At 44.4% G+C, this 16,963-nt stretch overlaps 1 protein-coding gene across 7 annotated transcripts in view; it reads left to right on the forward strand.

Annotated features, from left to right (window-relative positions):
* Window positions 1-16,963, forward strand: part of NAV2 (neuron navigator 2) — a 404,334-nt gene that overhangs the window by 262,656 nt on the left and 124,715 nt on the right. For all 7 annotated transcript variants that reach the window (XM_032241072.1, XM_032241073.1, XM_032241074.1 and 4 more), the window contains one exon: window positions 1,673-1,795. In XM_032241072.1, the coding sequence (XP_032096963.1) occupies window positions 1,673-1,795 (123 nt within the window). The remainder of the gene's footprint in view (window positions 1-1,672; window positions 1,796-16,963) is intronic.

Consider the following 16,963-nt stretch of genomic DNA (forward strand, 5'->3'; position numbering starts at 1 on the left):
AATGGTTTTTAGTATATTCACAGAGTGATTTTTAAAATGATAAAGTTGAGTGAAAACTTCAGTCTCTTACGTTTTCAGCACAAGCACAAATACTTGGTCTGATTTACTCCAACAGATTTTTCATTATGTTGACATTGTGACCTCGGTGATCATTAATGTCATAAAGGGAGGAGAAGGGAACATTGGAGGTGTTGAGTTTAGACACAATAGCTTAGAAGCTTCCTGGGTTCCTCTGACCCATTCTGGAAGATGCTTTCCACCAGAGATAACTCCAGTGAGAGTTTTCTTCTCTGCCCCTTACTTGAACTTCCTGGTCTGGGCAGCCTCCCCTGCATCTCATAATTCTGTTCTTGAAAAATATATCCCATAAAGGTTCCCATCTAGAGGTAGAAGAAATTCAAGGACTGGAAACCCTCAGGGTCGACTCCATATATGCAAAAGCTAAAATGCCAAGTGCAGTAAAGCTTTCCATGATTTAGCTGAGCTGACTTTGTCTCAGGAAACTAATGACTCATTGGTCCTCTTAGTACATATCGTTTGATTTGAAATGTAAAATGCTTGCATTTTCAGATACCTTGATGAATGGGTCCCATGAGGGATCTGATGGGTCCCATGAGGGATTAAAGGGATCCAAGTTTGGTTTCTGGCTCTGCCCAAGTTTTGCTTTGCCTTCCTGTTCTCTTCTGAAGATGAGGGAAATGACACAACCAGTTTCCTTTATGGGAGCTGTGAGGAAGCCAGGGTAGATAGGAGGTACAGCTGCCTTGGACTGAGCTACCTCCTACTAGTGGTTAAGCTTTCAGGAACTTGTCTGGTTGGTAAACAATCAGCCATCTGTACAGAAAGTTCCAGACATCCTCCTTCTCCAGGACAGCACTGATTTCATCAGAAGACAGCTTTGTAGCTATCCTACCAAGAAAGGAATAAATTATCATTAGTGTTCTTCACAGAGTTTTGTGACAACCTCCTGAAAACATCAGTATCAAGGGTGAAATTCACTTCATGATCATGACAACCATAATGTCTTCCACTTATGTAGTCTTACACAAATTGGAGTGCACTTTCCTATTTCTGATCTCACTAATTCTCATGCCCATGTTCTGATATTCCTATATGTCACAGGCTGTGACAGTCCTCTAGTTCAGGTGAAAAACTTACAACCCAGGGAAGTGACTTGCCTGTGATGGCAAAGGTCACTCATCCATCCTCTATCCTTTCTTTCCCCCTCTCTCAAAAGCTTGCCTTCTTTTTCCACTGCACTGTTCTGTAATGTTATTGCCTATGATTTGCTAATGATTTGTCAGTTCCATTTCCATTACTCAGGTAAAACACCTGCTTGTTTAATCGCTGACATTAAAAAGAATGTCATGAATCCATCTGACAGTTAATTTTATTCACTAATTTCCTTCTGTTTCATAGGTGCCTGTGAGTTTGGGTTAATTAAGCTGAGTTCTTTCTCTTTTTCTTCTTTTTTGTTAGCAAGCTGGTGATCCTCTAGGTTGGATCAGCAGCTGAGTTATCCTTGGGTTGTGATCGGTGCCAGTCTCAGGAAATCCTCAGTTCCTTCCCCCTTAGAGCACTTGGTGGCTGGGCAGGCTTCTGGATATGAATGCAAGCCTGCAAGCCACTTGCTTTTAACATTCATGTGCATCGTCCTCTTCTCCTTTTAAAGATACATGACTGATGGTGGACTTGGCCTCTACACCCGTCGCCTGAACCGGCTCCCTGATGGGATGGCTGTGGTACGGGAGACCCTGCAACGAAATACCTCCCTGGGCCTTGGAGACGCTGACAGGTAAGCTTGCCCCACTTGGGGCTGGCCAGTTGCAGAGGTGATTCCAGAGTGGCCTGAGAAATGAGGGTTATGATATTGAGAGTGAATGGAGACTTCTTTAACCCACAGAGAGCAGGGGGGGTCTGGAATCTGTACCTGGGGTTAGGAGTAGGCACAGTAGGTAGGAAAGAGCTGCTGCGGATTCTTGAGTCCTGCTTCGGTGTAGGGTGGTGCTTCTGACAGCAATAACATAGGGAGTTCAGGCTTGGGTGGTTTTTGTTATTGTTTTGCTTGTTGCTACTGTGTCTTTGTCAGTTCAGCGGGCCCTAGGGATGTGCTTTACTTCCTCTCTCATTAGCCAGCTTTCTAGGTATTGTACCCTGTGGCACAGAAGGTCTGTGTGCAGAAGGGATCTCCCCTAGCCTTTGCTGAGCAGCCTTTACCATAAAGCCTCCTGTTCCATGGTAATAGGAGGCAGCACTTAAGGACATGAGTTTATACACCACATGCTAAGTAGTTGACATAGAGGTTGATCAAGTGCCATTGCCACTGCTGTCTGAGAAGAAAACAGCTTCAGAAAATACTGTGATGAAGAAAGAGGACTATTTCTAGTTCTAGTCCTTGCTCTGACACCAACTGATTCTATGACCCTGAGCAACCTATGAAGTGAGGGGTTTAGATTATATGATTTCCAGGATCCCTTCCAGCTCTAATGTGCTATAACTCTGGATTTCAGTGTAGATTTCAAATACCCTTCGTGATCTGGCTGTTCAAGGATTTGCAGGAACACTTGACCTCTTTCCACATCTGGGCTCATGAAATGTAGCATGGAAGTTAGATGCGAGTGGTTGGAAATGTCCGTAGACTTTTTGGATACTAAACCTTTTATGTCGGAAAGCCAACTAGTAGCACAAGAACAGCTTCCTGCTATTCCCCAGGGCACGCATTTGACAAAGAGCTAAGTGACTTCTGTACTTATCTGGCTTTAGAGAAATAGGACAGCACACCAAAGAGACAAATACTAAAATCACACCCAGAAATGGAATTTGCTGAAGAAGAATCTTCGTGTTCTCTCAGGGAGGGCTGGGAAACACAGAATGAGTTGTTAGGAATTTGGGATCTGGCCCAGTCTCTGCCACTAACTTGAATATGTCCTCCTTAGAGTCCCCCCAGTGCCCAGGCTTGTGATTTATATCAGGGATGTCAAAAGGCCTTCTACTAGGGTTCTAGTTCAAGGCAGTTTTTTTCCTGTAATTAACAAAGAAAAGTATGGGTTTGAAAATTCCATAGCAATGTGAACCATTTGAGAATTGCTTGCTTTTTCTTTTCTTTTCTTTTTTTCTTTTTTTAAGACAGACTCAGTCTGTCACCCAGGCTGGAGTGCAGTGCAGTAGCACAATCCCAGTTCACTGCAACCTCCATCTCCTGGGTTCAAGCAATTCTCCTGCCTCAGCCTCCCGAGTAGCTGGGATTGCAGGCGTGCACCACCATGCCCAGCTAATTTTGAGTTTTTAGTAGATACAGGGTTTTGCCATGTTGGCCAGGCTGGTCTTGCACTCTCAAATTCAGGTGATCCGCTTGCCTCGGCTTCATGAAGCTGGGATTACAGGCATGAGCCACTGTGCCCAGCCTGAGAACTGTTCTTTCCAAGGAGAAACTAAACTCTCTGTAACTATAATCTTTATAGTAAATATTAGCAGAAAAAAACATCAGTTGCCGTGACACCCCCACTGGAGATTTCACAATTTGCCAAATTATTCTGCTCATTTGTATCCTTCTGTAAACATGGTGTTGTTTGGTAAGTCTATCTGCATAAAATACAGACCTTACAGGATACATTTTCCCTTGTAACAGAAGAATCTGTGCTAGGCAGTTTAATTTAATGCTTCATTGTAGGATTAATGGAATTACTACAGATCACAGCTGAGCTTGTGTCTGCTTCTGGAGATGTAGGATTTGAGGGTGGGATTGAAAAATAGATTCAATTCAACAAATATTCCATTATTTGTTAGGTTGTTTTAGTTCAGCCTGTGTGGTTAAACCAAATGGACAACAGTGTTCTTTGGTTCTCTCCAGACTGGAATGCTCTGATATGATCATTTATTTAAAACTGAATTGGGCCAGGCATAGCGACTCATGCCTGTAATCCCGGCACTTTGGGAAGCTGAGGCAGGTGGATCACCTGAGATCAGGAGTTGAAGACTAGCCTGGCCAGCATGGCGAAATCTCATCTCTACTAAAAATACAAAATTAGCCAGGCGTGGTGATGCACACCTGTAATCCCAGCTACACGGGAGGCTGAGGCATGAGAATTGCTTGAACCCTAGAGGTGGAGGTTGCAGTGAGCTGAGATTGCGCCATTGCACTCCAGCCTGAGTGACAGCGTGAGACACTGTCTCAAACCAAAAAAGAAACTGAACGGATAACTGATAAAGTTTAAAAGAAAGAACTCAGATGGCTTTTTGAAGACATAGGATTTGATAACAACTACAAATTTGTTCTTATTTTACATATTTTCCATTATTCTAGAATATGCTAATTTTTTTTAATTTTCAAAGTCATTGTGAACTGACCAGAGTAATACTTCATCTTTGGCTAAGTTGAAGTAGTAGTACATTTTTTTCTATAAAATTTTTCATGTAAATCCCAAACCTAGTTTTATGTAGTTCTAAAACTTAGATTCTAAATGAGTGTTTCTCAAAATGCGAGACTATCATGAGTGGTGTCGGAGATAATTTTAGATGGCAGATAGGAAAATATTCCTTTTTAACGATTACATTTTAATATTTTTAAAAAACGTAAAAGTAGCACATCAAACCTATGATTTTGTAAATACTGTCTAAGGTAAGGATAGTGTAGACTTGAGACAATTTAATGTGAAATATCAAAGAAGAACATCACAGATGGTATGTAGTTATGTTAGAAAACAAAGGTAGTATACAAGTGGCTGCAGTTTGGGTAATATGGTTCTTGTCCCTGTAATTGGAAATATGTTCTGTAAACAACTTAAATTAGATAACTGACCAGAATTCTTTCCTTTAAACCTGAAAATTGAAGACCCCAAAGGTAAGGTTTTTCCAGGAAGTTCTGTATAAAAAGATAGCCCAGTCCTTTTTCGATTCATACATAAGTAAATAGACCACATGAGTTCTACAAAGGAAAGAAAAAAATGCTGAGAGATTAGACCTGATGAGATCTCAGCAAACGAAAGAAAGGCAGATCACTGTGTGAATAAGAAAATTAGTAACTGCAGCCGTGCAGCTGGGCAGAACAGTTCTTCTAGGGAAAGATCTTAAGGGACGCTGGCCTACCAGACAGACCTTGCCTGTTCGCAACAGAATGTGGCTGGGGTACCCTCAGGGTTATTAAAAGTAACTGATAGGAACGTATGCCTTCAGAGCCTGGGAGATAGAGATGGTGTCAGTTTGTGAGTCTGGTATGTTACCAGCCAGCTTCTAAGAAATAATAAGTGAAGATAGTAAAGTGTGCCCTTGATCTCTTGTCACTCTTTAGGGTTGCCACCCCTGGGCTCCAGGTTTTTCCTGATAGTGATCAGTGTCTACTTCCAGCAGACTAGAGCCAGCTGGCTGAGAAGAGAGATCAAAAGGGACAAATGGAGTGGCTTATTGCACATTGTAGGCCCCAGATAAAAGACAGAAAAAGGGAGCTTTGGCATGGAGGTCTCCAAACTGGCAGACAGGGAAGAAGAAGAAATGTGGCAAGGAGGGCCAAGAGACTGGGCTAACAGACAGTCAAGTGGCTCATTCAGCTCCCGCCAGTTCCTACATGCACTGCTGTCCTCAGAACCCATCAAAAGTTCCTGAACTCTAGCAAGGTGAGAGCTTTGAAAGCATAAACCTCAGCTCTGGGAAAGTTTCCACTTCTGAGTCCCTTTCTTGGTGACTGCAAAGCCCCACTGTCCTCGTCCTTTCCATTACCCGCCTGTGTTTTAGCACTCAACAGCCTAAGTCAGTGATATGCTTCTCTTGAATGTCATCCCCAGGTCACATAAATGCCATTGAGAACAAGAGGTGGACAGAAATCAGGCTTGGTGTGACATTAGATCAGGTGGAAGACTTTGGAACTTCTTGGTAACTTTCTTCTAAGCTGTTAGAACATACTGAACTTCAGTGCTTTTTATTAATTTAGGCAATAAGGCGAAATTACTTCAAACCTTCTATAGACAAAAAACAAATGTTGTGTGGTAAAGAGTCAGCCTGAGACTTGAACGAAATGAAAATCGCCCTCAACCTTTGTGCCAGGAAACCAAGCTTAAACCAAGCTTGTTATGTTTTTCATTACCCTCCGAATTATGAACGTTTTAAGTACTGAGACTGCTGTTTCAGTGAAGGATTCAGAGTCACTGTACAGACTTCTCAGGCTTCATCCAGTGCCTTGGCACTCAGAGGCGTCCCAGTTTCAGCTTGAATTGGGAGGCCTCTCTCAAGGAGTGTCTCATGGTGTGAGAATGTTACTATGCAACCTGGTATTTGAGCAGCCTGCCAGACGGAGCCCTCTTTCCTTGCTGGGAGTGTCAAAAGAACTCCAAGAGCCCAGGGCACTGCTTGGCTTTGTGATTCATATGGAACAAAGCAGCCCTCCAGGCACCAAGCAGTGTATTCACAGATTCAGGTCTGACCTGGAGGAGAAAGTGTAATACAGGCCGGAGTTCCCCAGCTAGCAAATGCAATTGGTGCCCTTACCAGGTGGTAGTTCCCCGAGCCAGTTATTTCTGAGGCATAGTCCCTACTGGGAGCCACATAAGGGAAGGAGCACAAATGGGAAGAGACTGCTCCCCTCACCCTTCATTCAAGCCTGCAGTAGGTATAATAATCATTCCCAAAGATGGCCAAGTTCTAAACTCCAGAACCTGTGGATATGTTAAGATACCTAGCGAGGGGAATTAAGGTTGCCAGTCAGCTGACAGTTAGATAAGGGAGATTACTCTGGCTAATTTAGGTGGATCCAACAAAATCACAAGATCCTCAAAAGTGGAAGAAGGAGGCCAAAAGAGGAAGAGATCAGAGTGATGTGTTGTGAGAAGGACTTGACCTGCCTTTGCCAGCTTTGAAGATGGAGGAAGAAGGCTACAGCCCAAGAATGCAGGCGGCCTCTGTATAGGGGAAAAGCTACAGTAACAAATGCTCCTGGAGCCTCCATGCATGAATGTAGCTCTGCATATACCCATGATTTTAGCCTGCGAGACCCATGTCAGCTTCTGACTCACAGAACTGTGAGCTAATCAATTTTTGTTGTTTTTAGCTACTAAGTTTATATTAACTCATTATGGCAATAGAAAACTGACATGAAGTTATGTCAGCAATAGAAAACTAATATTGACTTATATCAGAAGATAGTAAAACCAGTAAAAGTTGCCATTTCCTGATGGGTTGCCATATGCCAGAAGCTGTGTCAAGCACCTTAGAAATATTATCTTACATACACCTGACCCTTTGAGAAGAGATATTATCCTGGTTTCATAGATTTGAAGCAGTGGTGCTCAGAGAGGGTGGGCAAACTTGCCCAGGGTTACACACCTAATGAGTGTCCAGGCTGGAATTCAAACCCAGGCGTGTCTGACCACCCCTCAAATCCTCCAATCACCTAACATACTGCTTCTTTTAGGGAGCTCCTCTTGTAGAGATTCCCTAACTTTGAGCCCTTCCCATGGTATTGTCTCTTCAAATGAGCCTGTAGTCACTGAAAATACAAGCAATACCCAAATGGCTGGAAAGGTGAACTTTATGGGACAATGCAAAATGATTTGCATTAAGAGGAAAAAGGGAATATTCCTTGACTTATCTCTCCCCAGACCTGTTGCACATAGACCCTGCAAGTGGGTTTGCCCTCACCCTTTTTCTCATCACTGTTCTCAGATTTCAAGGAAAAGGTCCTTTTTTTTCTTTTTTTTTTGGAGACAGAGTCTTGCTCTGTCACCCAGGCTGGAGCGCAATGGCGCAATCTCGGCTCACTGTTAACTTCCACCTCCCAGGTTCAAGCGACTCTCCTGCCTTAGCCTCCCGAGTAGCTGGGATTATAGGCACACGCCACCACACCCAGCTAATTTTTGTATTTTTTAGTAGAGACGGGGTTTCATCATGTTGACAAGGCTGGTCTTGAACTCTTGACCTCAGGTGACCTGCCCCCCCCGCCGCCTCCCAAAGTGCTGGGATTACAGGTGTGAACCACTGCGCCCGGCCCCAGAAAAGGTCCTCTCTTACACAAAGCTGGGCTAGTTGCCTCCTTGGCCTTCTTGCAAGTTTAGAAGAAGGATGCCTGTTTGTGAATTCCAACTTATTGCAATTTTTGTGTTCTTAGTTGAGGGAGGAGTCTACAATGTCAAGATCACAGGTCAGGTGTGATGCTTCTGTTTAGTGAGCTAGGAATTCCAAGGCCACCAGATCTGCAGAGATTCTGCAGTCATTCAAAAAATTTTCTCTTCTGGTCTTGGCTAACCACTATATGACCCCTGAAGGAATTGCTGGAGGTTCTCTACCCAGAGCTTGGGAATCTGTAGGGCCTCTAGAGGCTGGGACCATGGTTTAAGAAGGGCCCCCCCACCAAAAATGCCTCCCACCACCTCCCCTCTCTACTTGTTATGTACTGTCAGTTCCTACTATTCCCACTGTCATCAAGTAAAGCAAATGCGATCTCGTCTTTGACCACCAATCCCACTTCATACAATCTCTAGCTGCCAGTATTTGAGCCTTATTTCCCCTACATACATGTGGTAGAAGTGAGAGAATCTAGATCTGTGCTGCCTACTATAATGGCCACCACTATTTAAAATTAATGAAAATTAACTAAAAGTTTGGTTTCTTAATCACACTAGCCTCATTTCCAGTACTCAAAAGTCCCATGTGGCCTGTGCTCTCCTAGACATAGAACGTTTCCCACATTATAGAAAGCTCATCTGGACAGCACTGATATAAACCATCACAGTTACATTCCCAAGGCAGCTATAAGAAAAGATGTGAGTTTTGTTATAAACATGCCCCAATTCCAGTCTTCACTCTCCATGTCACTTCCTCCCCTGAGTTTAGGTTTTTGTCTCTGAAACCAGGGCAGTATTCATACCTGTCTCACAGGACTGTTGTGAGGATCAAATGAGGTGAATGAGAGTGGTGAAAGTGTCTTGTGAAGCACCTAAGATAAATATTCTATTTTTGCTTTATTTTTTGAGACAGTGTTTGTCTTTCATCACCTAGGCTGGGGTGCAATGGCATTATCTTGGCTGACTGCAACCTCTACCCCGGCTCAAGTGATTTTTCTGCCTCAGCCTCCCAAGTAGCTGGGATTACAGGCACATGCCACTGTGCCCGGCTAATTTTTCATTTTGTGGAGACAAAGTTTCACCATGTTGCCCAGGCTAGTCTCAAACTCCTGAGCTCAAGTGATCTGTCGGCCTCAGCCTCCCAAAGTGCTGGGATTACAGGTGTGAGCCACCGTGCCTAGCCTCCAAAATTAATACTCTAATTCTTAGGTTCTGCAAGCTACTTAGGACAGTCTAGGCTCACCTCTTTGCAACTCACTTTTCTTTACGTTTTATTAATTAGCTCATAATTAACCCCTCTTGTTTCCATAACAGTATATAATGACTCATATAATAAAAGAACAATTACAAATTAAAGGAGTATAGCATTAGGACCATTGGTTTGAATATGAGGTGCAAAAAAAGGGAAAAATAGAGAACACAGATTTATGAAATGTAAGGTCCCACACAGTTGCATTATTTGAGTAATTCAGCATTGAGCTTCCTACTGGCCCAAGTACAAATGAACTTGTCCTTGATTTTCCCTCCTTCCTTCCTGACTTCTCTCATACTATTTTGTCTTCATCTTTTCTTGCTAGGGTCAGTCAGTTGATTGATCTCTCTCTCTCCCTCACTCTCTGTCATTCTTTACCTCTCACTCCTGGCCCTTCCCCCCTCCTCCTTTCTCATTTTCCTTGCCTTTTCCTTTTGACTGCCTTAAAACTTTATGCTATACCATTAGTGCCCCTGAGCATTTTTCAGTCCTGCATTCAAGAATTATACTTATTGTCTTGGGATAAGAAGATGCTTCTAGCACAGTGGCCAACATTAATGATCGTTACTGGTTTCTTTCCATCCTCTTTCCTCTTCTCCTAGCTGTGTATAATAACCAGAAACAAAGTAAGAGAGAGCGAGTCACTTTCATTTTAAAACTCATGAAAGGAGCCTTCAAGGCAAATGTCTATTTCCTCAGTAGCAGGGTAATAATTACTACATTGGCCTTTCCCAAGAGCCTCTTTTCTGCTGGTGCCGCTGCCTGCCTTCTTAAGAAGAGCTGCTGCTTGTGGGACCAGTGGCTGGAGCCACGAGTGCTGAACAGTGGGTGGTGCTGACAGGAAGTAAACCATCTGTACCTTAAGCCACAAAGGAATTCTGCCAGGGGGTTGTAAAGAGAGGAGAAAGAGTAGTCTGCAGACCATCATTCTTGTGCATGCAGTAAAAGGAAAGAGCCATATGGTGGCCTCATGAGACTCTCTCATTCCCTAATGTTGCCCAACTTCATAACTTTATTCCATAACTTTTTTACACTATAGTAAAAGCACATCTGAGGGTCAGAGAATATAATCATGTCCCTGAAGCACATTTTCTTTTCGTTTCTTTTTTGAGATGAAGTCTCACTCTGTTGCCCAGGCTAGAGTACAGTGGCACGATCGTGGCTCACTGTAACCTCTGCCTCCCAGGTTCAGCAACTTCTGCCTCCCAGGTTCAAGCAGTTCTCCTGCCTCAGCCTCCCAAAGTAGTGGGATTACAGGTGCACACCACCATGCCCAGCTAATTTTTGTTTTTTGTTTTTTGTTTTTAGTAGAGACAGGGTTTCACCATGTTGGCCAGGCTGGTCTCAAACTCCTGACCTCAGGTGATGAACCCACTCAGCCTCCCAAAGTGCTGAGATTACAGGCGTGAGCCACCACACCCAGCCTGAAGTACATTTTCTATAAGTGGTAATTGTTCAACAGTTGCTTAAATGTATTTTTTGAAACTTAATCATTGTTCAAAGTGTGGATGAAAAGACATCTAGCAATATGAGAGCAAGAATGACAGGCCAAAGAGAAAGGCCAAGATAGGGAACCTTTCTCTATGCCAATTCCCCTGGTCACCCAAAGCATAAGCCCCAAACCCAAGTCAGAATCTGACTATATCTGTTCCCAGCAACAGAAAATAACTTCATGTGTTTTAATCTAGGTACATGTGAATGTTTTTGTATAAGTCAGGATAGCATAGGTTATGCTGTATAACAAACAATCCTCAAAAAACCCATCCTCACTGTTTGCCTGTTATAGGTCAGTGGGAGGCTATGTTGTACATCATTCTCATTCTGGGATCCAGAGTATCAGAGGAACTACTATTTAGAGCATTGACAGTCTTCACTGCAAGAGAAAGAGGGCATGATGAACCACACACAGTTTCTTAAAGCTTCTGTCTGGAAATGACTCATGTAACTTTTCCTCATTATTGGCCAAAGGGAGTCACATGGCTACACTTAAATTCAGAGGTAAAGGGAAGTACAGTTCTACCATGTGCCTGCAAGGAAAACAGAAAATATGTAGTGAACTGTATTAATGACTACCATTCTTTTATCACATGCAAGTGACTGCCTGTGCTTGGTGTTCTCCCTCACCCCCGTTACTTAACCAACTCCGTATCATGCGGTTCCTCATGTATTTACTGCATGCCTGTCAGATGCCAGGCATTATGCCACCCAGTCTGACCACATGGGCTCTGGTAGCTCCTCTGAGTGGGGAAGTGTCAGCAGGTATAATTGTCTTCTTAGTAGATGAAGGAACATAATCGTTGAGTTCGTTAAGGAATTTTATACAATGCTATGAGTCAGTTGTATTTCAGCGAAGTATTTGGACCATGTTTTGATATGTAACAGCTCATAGAAAATGCTGGTGATTGTTTAGAATTTACTGAGCACCTGCTATACACTGGGCTCTTGGGATCCAAAGACGAGTGAGATGTAGTCCCTGTGCTCAAGAAGCTTACAATCAAGTAGAGGGAGAGAAACCTAAATAAGCCATTGTAACGTGATATGCCAAGTGCCGTAGACTTTTGCCGTGTGCCTTGGGTGCAGAGAGGACCAGAGGCATCCCTGAGGGACTACATGAGGTCCTATACTGGGAACCTAATGAAATGCAGGAAATTTCCTTTTCCTGCCATGATGATGTGAAAGATCCTTTAGAAACATCACCCAAGTGTCCAATAGTCCTGCTTATCTCATCATCTGTTTGGGTTTTTGTTTTGCTCCCTAAGTGTCTTTTGTTACGTTTAAAGGTCAGCCTACCCATGATTTCTGTTACTGAAATGTAAAATCTGATTGAAATAAGCCCAGAATATAAGGCACTTACATTGGCGTGTGAAGAAGGGTCCCTGGTTTCACTGTAACCTTTGTACTTGTCATGCTGGACAGCTGTGACAGCCAAGAGTTGTAGTGAACCAGTGTTTCTATACAAGGTTACTTTGTATGTAAATGTATTTTCCCAAGGCTGCCTCTCCTCAGCCAGTTCACACCAAATAGAAGCTTTCAATGTCAAGGTTGGGTTTGTTCAGAATCGTCAGCCCTGTCCCTTTGCCAAAGAAGAAATTGAGATGGTTAGTAGCCCAGTGACTACTCTCTGTCCTCTAGCCTTCGGGAGCAAGGTCATCGCTCTGAGGGTTTGGAAAGCATAAACTCTAAGTAGCTCTGATGAAAGCACACATTATTTATTTGGTGATGATTATGAATGCAATCCAGGCAATAAGGGAAGGAATGCACTAGGAACCAAAAGACCTTGTCCTAGATCTGGCTGTGCCACCAGCGAATTACCTTGGGCAAGATGCTTCCCCTCTCTGTACCTCCATTTGTTCATCTGTGTGGTCAGCCTGGCTGATTAAGGTCCTCAAGTCTCTGTGAGTCATTGTTCTTGTTTATTACTTGAAGGGCAGAGTTAACAGAATGACTCATGGATATAGCTCATCCATGCAGGGCAGTGACTCTGTGAACTGTTTGTCTCCGGTGGTGATGATGACATGTGTCTTGTGTGATGGTGTTTCAGTTAGGAGTGGGGTTCTTGCCCAAGGTGGCCCTTCATGTGTACAACTCGAGCAGGCTGAGTGGCTTCTTGTGGCTGGCATGCTGAAGGGCCCCCTCTTCTGCGGGCAGCAGACCTCTTCCAGAGAGGAGAAGGCCTTAAGGTATCCATCCTTGCTGTACTTCAAAGCTAAGCCTAGGCTAAGCTGTGATGCACTTCGAGGTGTTCAAGAGAAGTGGATAGCTGTTGTTGCTAATGGCAGGTACAGAAGAATGTTCAGGCCTAAAGAACCAGAATGAAATCTTCCCAAGGAGAAGTGCAAAAAGGGCAGCTGCGGTGGAGAGTGGTGGGGTCTTGGACTTTTCTGATGCTTTGGAGAAAATCTGCTATTATACAATAGAATTTGTTCTAATTGGAGCTTCACCAAAATTATATTCAGAGATGACGCTCATGATATTGTAGTCTTATTTTTATTGAGATAACAAAATTCCAAGTAACTGAATTGTGTTTATTTTATTGGGCGCTTTGACTCAGGATTTAATCAGACTTGGATGTATGTTGTTCCCTAAATCGGCACTAACAGTGGGTCCTGAGCAGGGCAGTGGTCAGCCTGGAGAATGGGCAGTGTCGGGTCATTTGGAGGGACTTTCCTATGCTGTGATTTTTCATGCAGTTGACAGGCTTTGCACAGTACCCCAGAGTGCCAGAGGACAAAACAGCACTTAGAGTGAGCTGTCAGTTACACAAAAAAAGGACAGGTTTACAAATAAGGAAACTTAGGCTCACAAAGGTGACATTTCTTCCCCAAAGCCACAGTGCTATAAGGGGCGAAGTTAGGATTTGAATTAAGATCTCTCTGGCCACAAAACTTGTACTTTTCATCATTGTGCTTGCCTCCCTCTTTGTTTAAAGGGTCAGTTGTTACCCTTCCAAAAAGAGAAGCTTATTTAGAACTAGGTGAGTAATTGGTGAGTGTCTTCCAGTGCCCACCACCAACTGAGGTGGTTGCAAAGACCACTGCATCTGAATTGCTGACCTTTAAGACAATCTGCCTCCCAGGTGTCATTTTCCCCATTTGGGAGGCTCAGCAAAAAGAAAGCCTGAGAGTGTGGCTCAGGCTCAGACTGAGCTCTGGTATTGCTGAGGGAATTCTATCCTTTACTTAAGAGGATCTTAGGGGTGCTTGAAACTGCGGGTATAATATTTTTCTCTTAAGTACATTTAGCTGTTTTATTGCCAGAACCCTCCCCCCCGCCCCAGCAGAGGCTTCAGAGTTGCCCTTGTCATGTTGATCACACCAGCTGACCTTCAGGGTCTGTCTTCCATTGCCTTCTCCAGGAGCAGCCTCTGCCGTAGACCCCTGTGGCTGTTTTGCGTCTCAGTAAGGCAGGAAGGAGAGGCTGGCCTTGTGTGTTTCATCTGCAGCCCTGTTGTTTTCGCTCCTCCGCTGTGCTCTTTGATTTATCTCCCTCATTAATCTGTGGTGCTCAGTGCTGTAAAATTGCCTGAAATGAGATCTGAAGAGAGTCCCTGACATTTTGAGGGATGCTGCAGGATTGTGTGGAGGAGATTAAAATGGGGACAGAGGGAAATGAGGTGGCTGCATGGCTCAGTGGGCTCAAACGTCCAACTTGAGCGTTTCTGTTGCCACCTCTTCCTTTAGCTGACCCTGAGGTTTGGAGAGAGAGACTCACAAATGTACGGTTTCTCTATTTGGCAAAATAAGGCTTGAAAAAAATTCTCCCTGGCCGCTTATTTGAGTTGCCTGGACATTGCTTATGGGCAGCCTATGAGTATGCAGTAGTTGAAGCCCTAGAGAAGATGTGAGCAGAACCGCAGGGCATTGTAGTGTGGGTGGGAGTCTGTCATGTCACCTCCCATAGGGTGCAAAGCGGACACTGGAAGGTGAGTGTAGAAACCACTTTGGGTGCCCTCCAGCTAACAAGAAGCTGACCGGGCACTATGTGGGGAGATGATGGTGGACCTCCAGGGCCCCTCCAACTTATGAAAGAGTTTTATGGGGAGAATAGGTTCATTTTCCCATTGTCAGTGTGGTGGCAACTCATGAGAGCTCTGGGTACACCAGAAACAGAGGCTCCTTGGGAGGCTGCTTAAATTCCACCATAGGACTCTTGGCAGTTTGAGATCTGTGGTTCTCATCTGAGTCTCATTGTCAAAAACAACAACTTTCATTCACTGAGCACCTGCTATGTTCTAAGTATTCTCCTAGCTACTCTACATAGTAGCTCTAACCTCCCAGAGGACCCACCACAACAGGAATTAGCTACATTACACAAACAAGGATTCCTGGCTCAGTGAGCTGATGTGGCTTGCTCTGGGTTATATAGATAGTGTGTGGCAGAGCTTGAATTCTAATCCAGGGCTGTCTGGCTCTAAAGCCAGTGTTGGATCAGAGACACCAGGCTGCCCCATCTCTAAACAGGGAGGGTAGGCCGCTGTTGACTAGTCCATAGATCCAGCACCCAAAAGAATCAGGAATAGCTTCCTGGCTTCTTTTACTTTACCCAGGGAGTCCCAACTCATAGTCCCTGGCTGACTATAGCCCTGCCTTCCACGCTCCTCCCTCAACCCCAGGTAGGATCCTCTGGGTGCTCTCATCTATCCAGGGTCTCTCCATAACCATGCCTTGCTCTCTGGTAGCCCTTAACTTGCCTTTGGAACCATCAGCTCCTAGGTATGGTCTCCCCAAGACTGAGAGGAAGGAAGCAGAACAAAACTGTGTTTTTCTCAGCATTCCCAGGCTTTGCACAGAGCTGGGCATGTACAGTAGGAGATGTTTGCTATATTTTAGTTAATTAATGTTATCGTAAGAAAATTAAGAAGATTGACTGAATAGTTTTTCTTCCCCTTTTCCTTCCAGTTGGCAAACTCCCCCCAAACAGTTTCAAATCTCAGCCTCTGTCTTTCTCTGTTTCTCCCTGTCTCTCTGCTTCTCTCTCTCCCTCTCTCCACCTGCCTCCCTCTCTTTCTCTCTCATTTACCATGGTCCAGGGGTCTAGGCTGCCATCCTCTCTCATCTGAGCTCTCCCACTGCAGCCTTCCAGGCCTACTGTACCCACCAGGGCCTTGATATGGTACGTTCTCCACCCAGCAGCCATTATAATCTTAACATATACATCAGATCCTCTCTGCCCCTGCCTGAAACCATCCCTCGGTATCTTTCCATTGCACCTAGAACAAAAAGGCCATAGTCCTTGCCGTGGCCTCCAGGTGGTGTGGGTTCCAGCCCCTGTGCACCTCTCCAGCCTCACCTCATCACACCAGGTCTTCTCTTTCATCAGAAGCTTTGCACGTGCTGTCCCCTGGGCTTAGGCTGTGCCTCCCACCCCTCTCCTTTTCTCCCTACAAGCCTGGTTCATTCTCTTCCTTCAGGTCTCAACTCAGACTCCACCACTTAGAGAAGTTGCTACCAACCACTCAGAAGTTTCAGCTGTTAGTTTCTTTTTGGAAACCGTTTATTTAACATCTCTTACTTTCATTTGTGTTAATTTTTATGTATTTGTCTGTTAAGTCTTTCCCACTAGATTATAGGTATCAATAAGACAGAAACCGGGTCAGTTCTGTTTGCAGGTGAATCTCCTCTCCTAGCACAGTGCCTGTCCAGAGAGGGTGCTTATACACACACCATGAAGGAATAAATGGCTGCCAGGCGCTGTGATGTGGGGCTGATGTGCAGAATATTTAAACCAATGTGCTTCTGGTGCCAACCATCCAGAACAGGGCACTAGCCAACTAGAACAGGGCTGTGACCCATTAGAAAGGGGCATCAGTTGGCTGTAAGCCACTCATGGCTGGCATAAATCAACTCTGCTGTTGTGGCACGAAGTGAACCCTCCCACTCAGTCCTCAGCCAATCCTCAAAGAGAGGTAACCATGGCCCAACTTGCCTTCAGAAAAATGGGGCTATTGATGTTCAGGAACTTTTCTTGTGGGAGACTGAATGGTTTAACCCAACCTGCTATCGCTTTGGAAAAATGTGCGTGTTTTTTGTTTTGGTTTGTTTGTTTGAGGCGGAGTTTTGCTCTTGTTGCCCAAGGTGGAGTGCAATGGTGCCGCCTTGACTCACTGCAACCTCCACCTCCCGGGTTCAAGCGATTCTCCTGCCTCAGCCTCCTTAATAGCTGG

This window comes from Sapajus apella, unplaced genomic scaffold, assembly GCF_009761245.1.
Source record: "Sapajus apella isolate SASKATOON/1434 unplaced genomic scaffold, GSC_monkey_1.0 scaffold47, whole genome shotgun sequence".
NCBI lineage: Eukaryota > Metazoa > Chordata > Mammalia > Primates > Cebidae > Sapajus > Sapajus apella.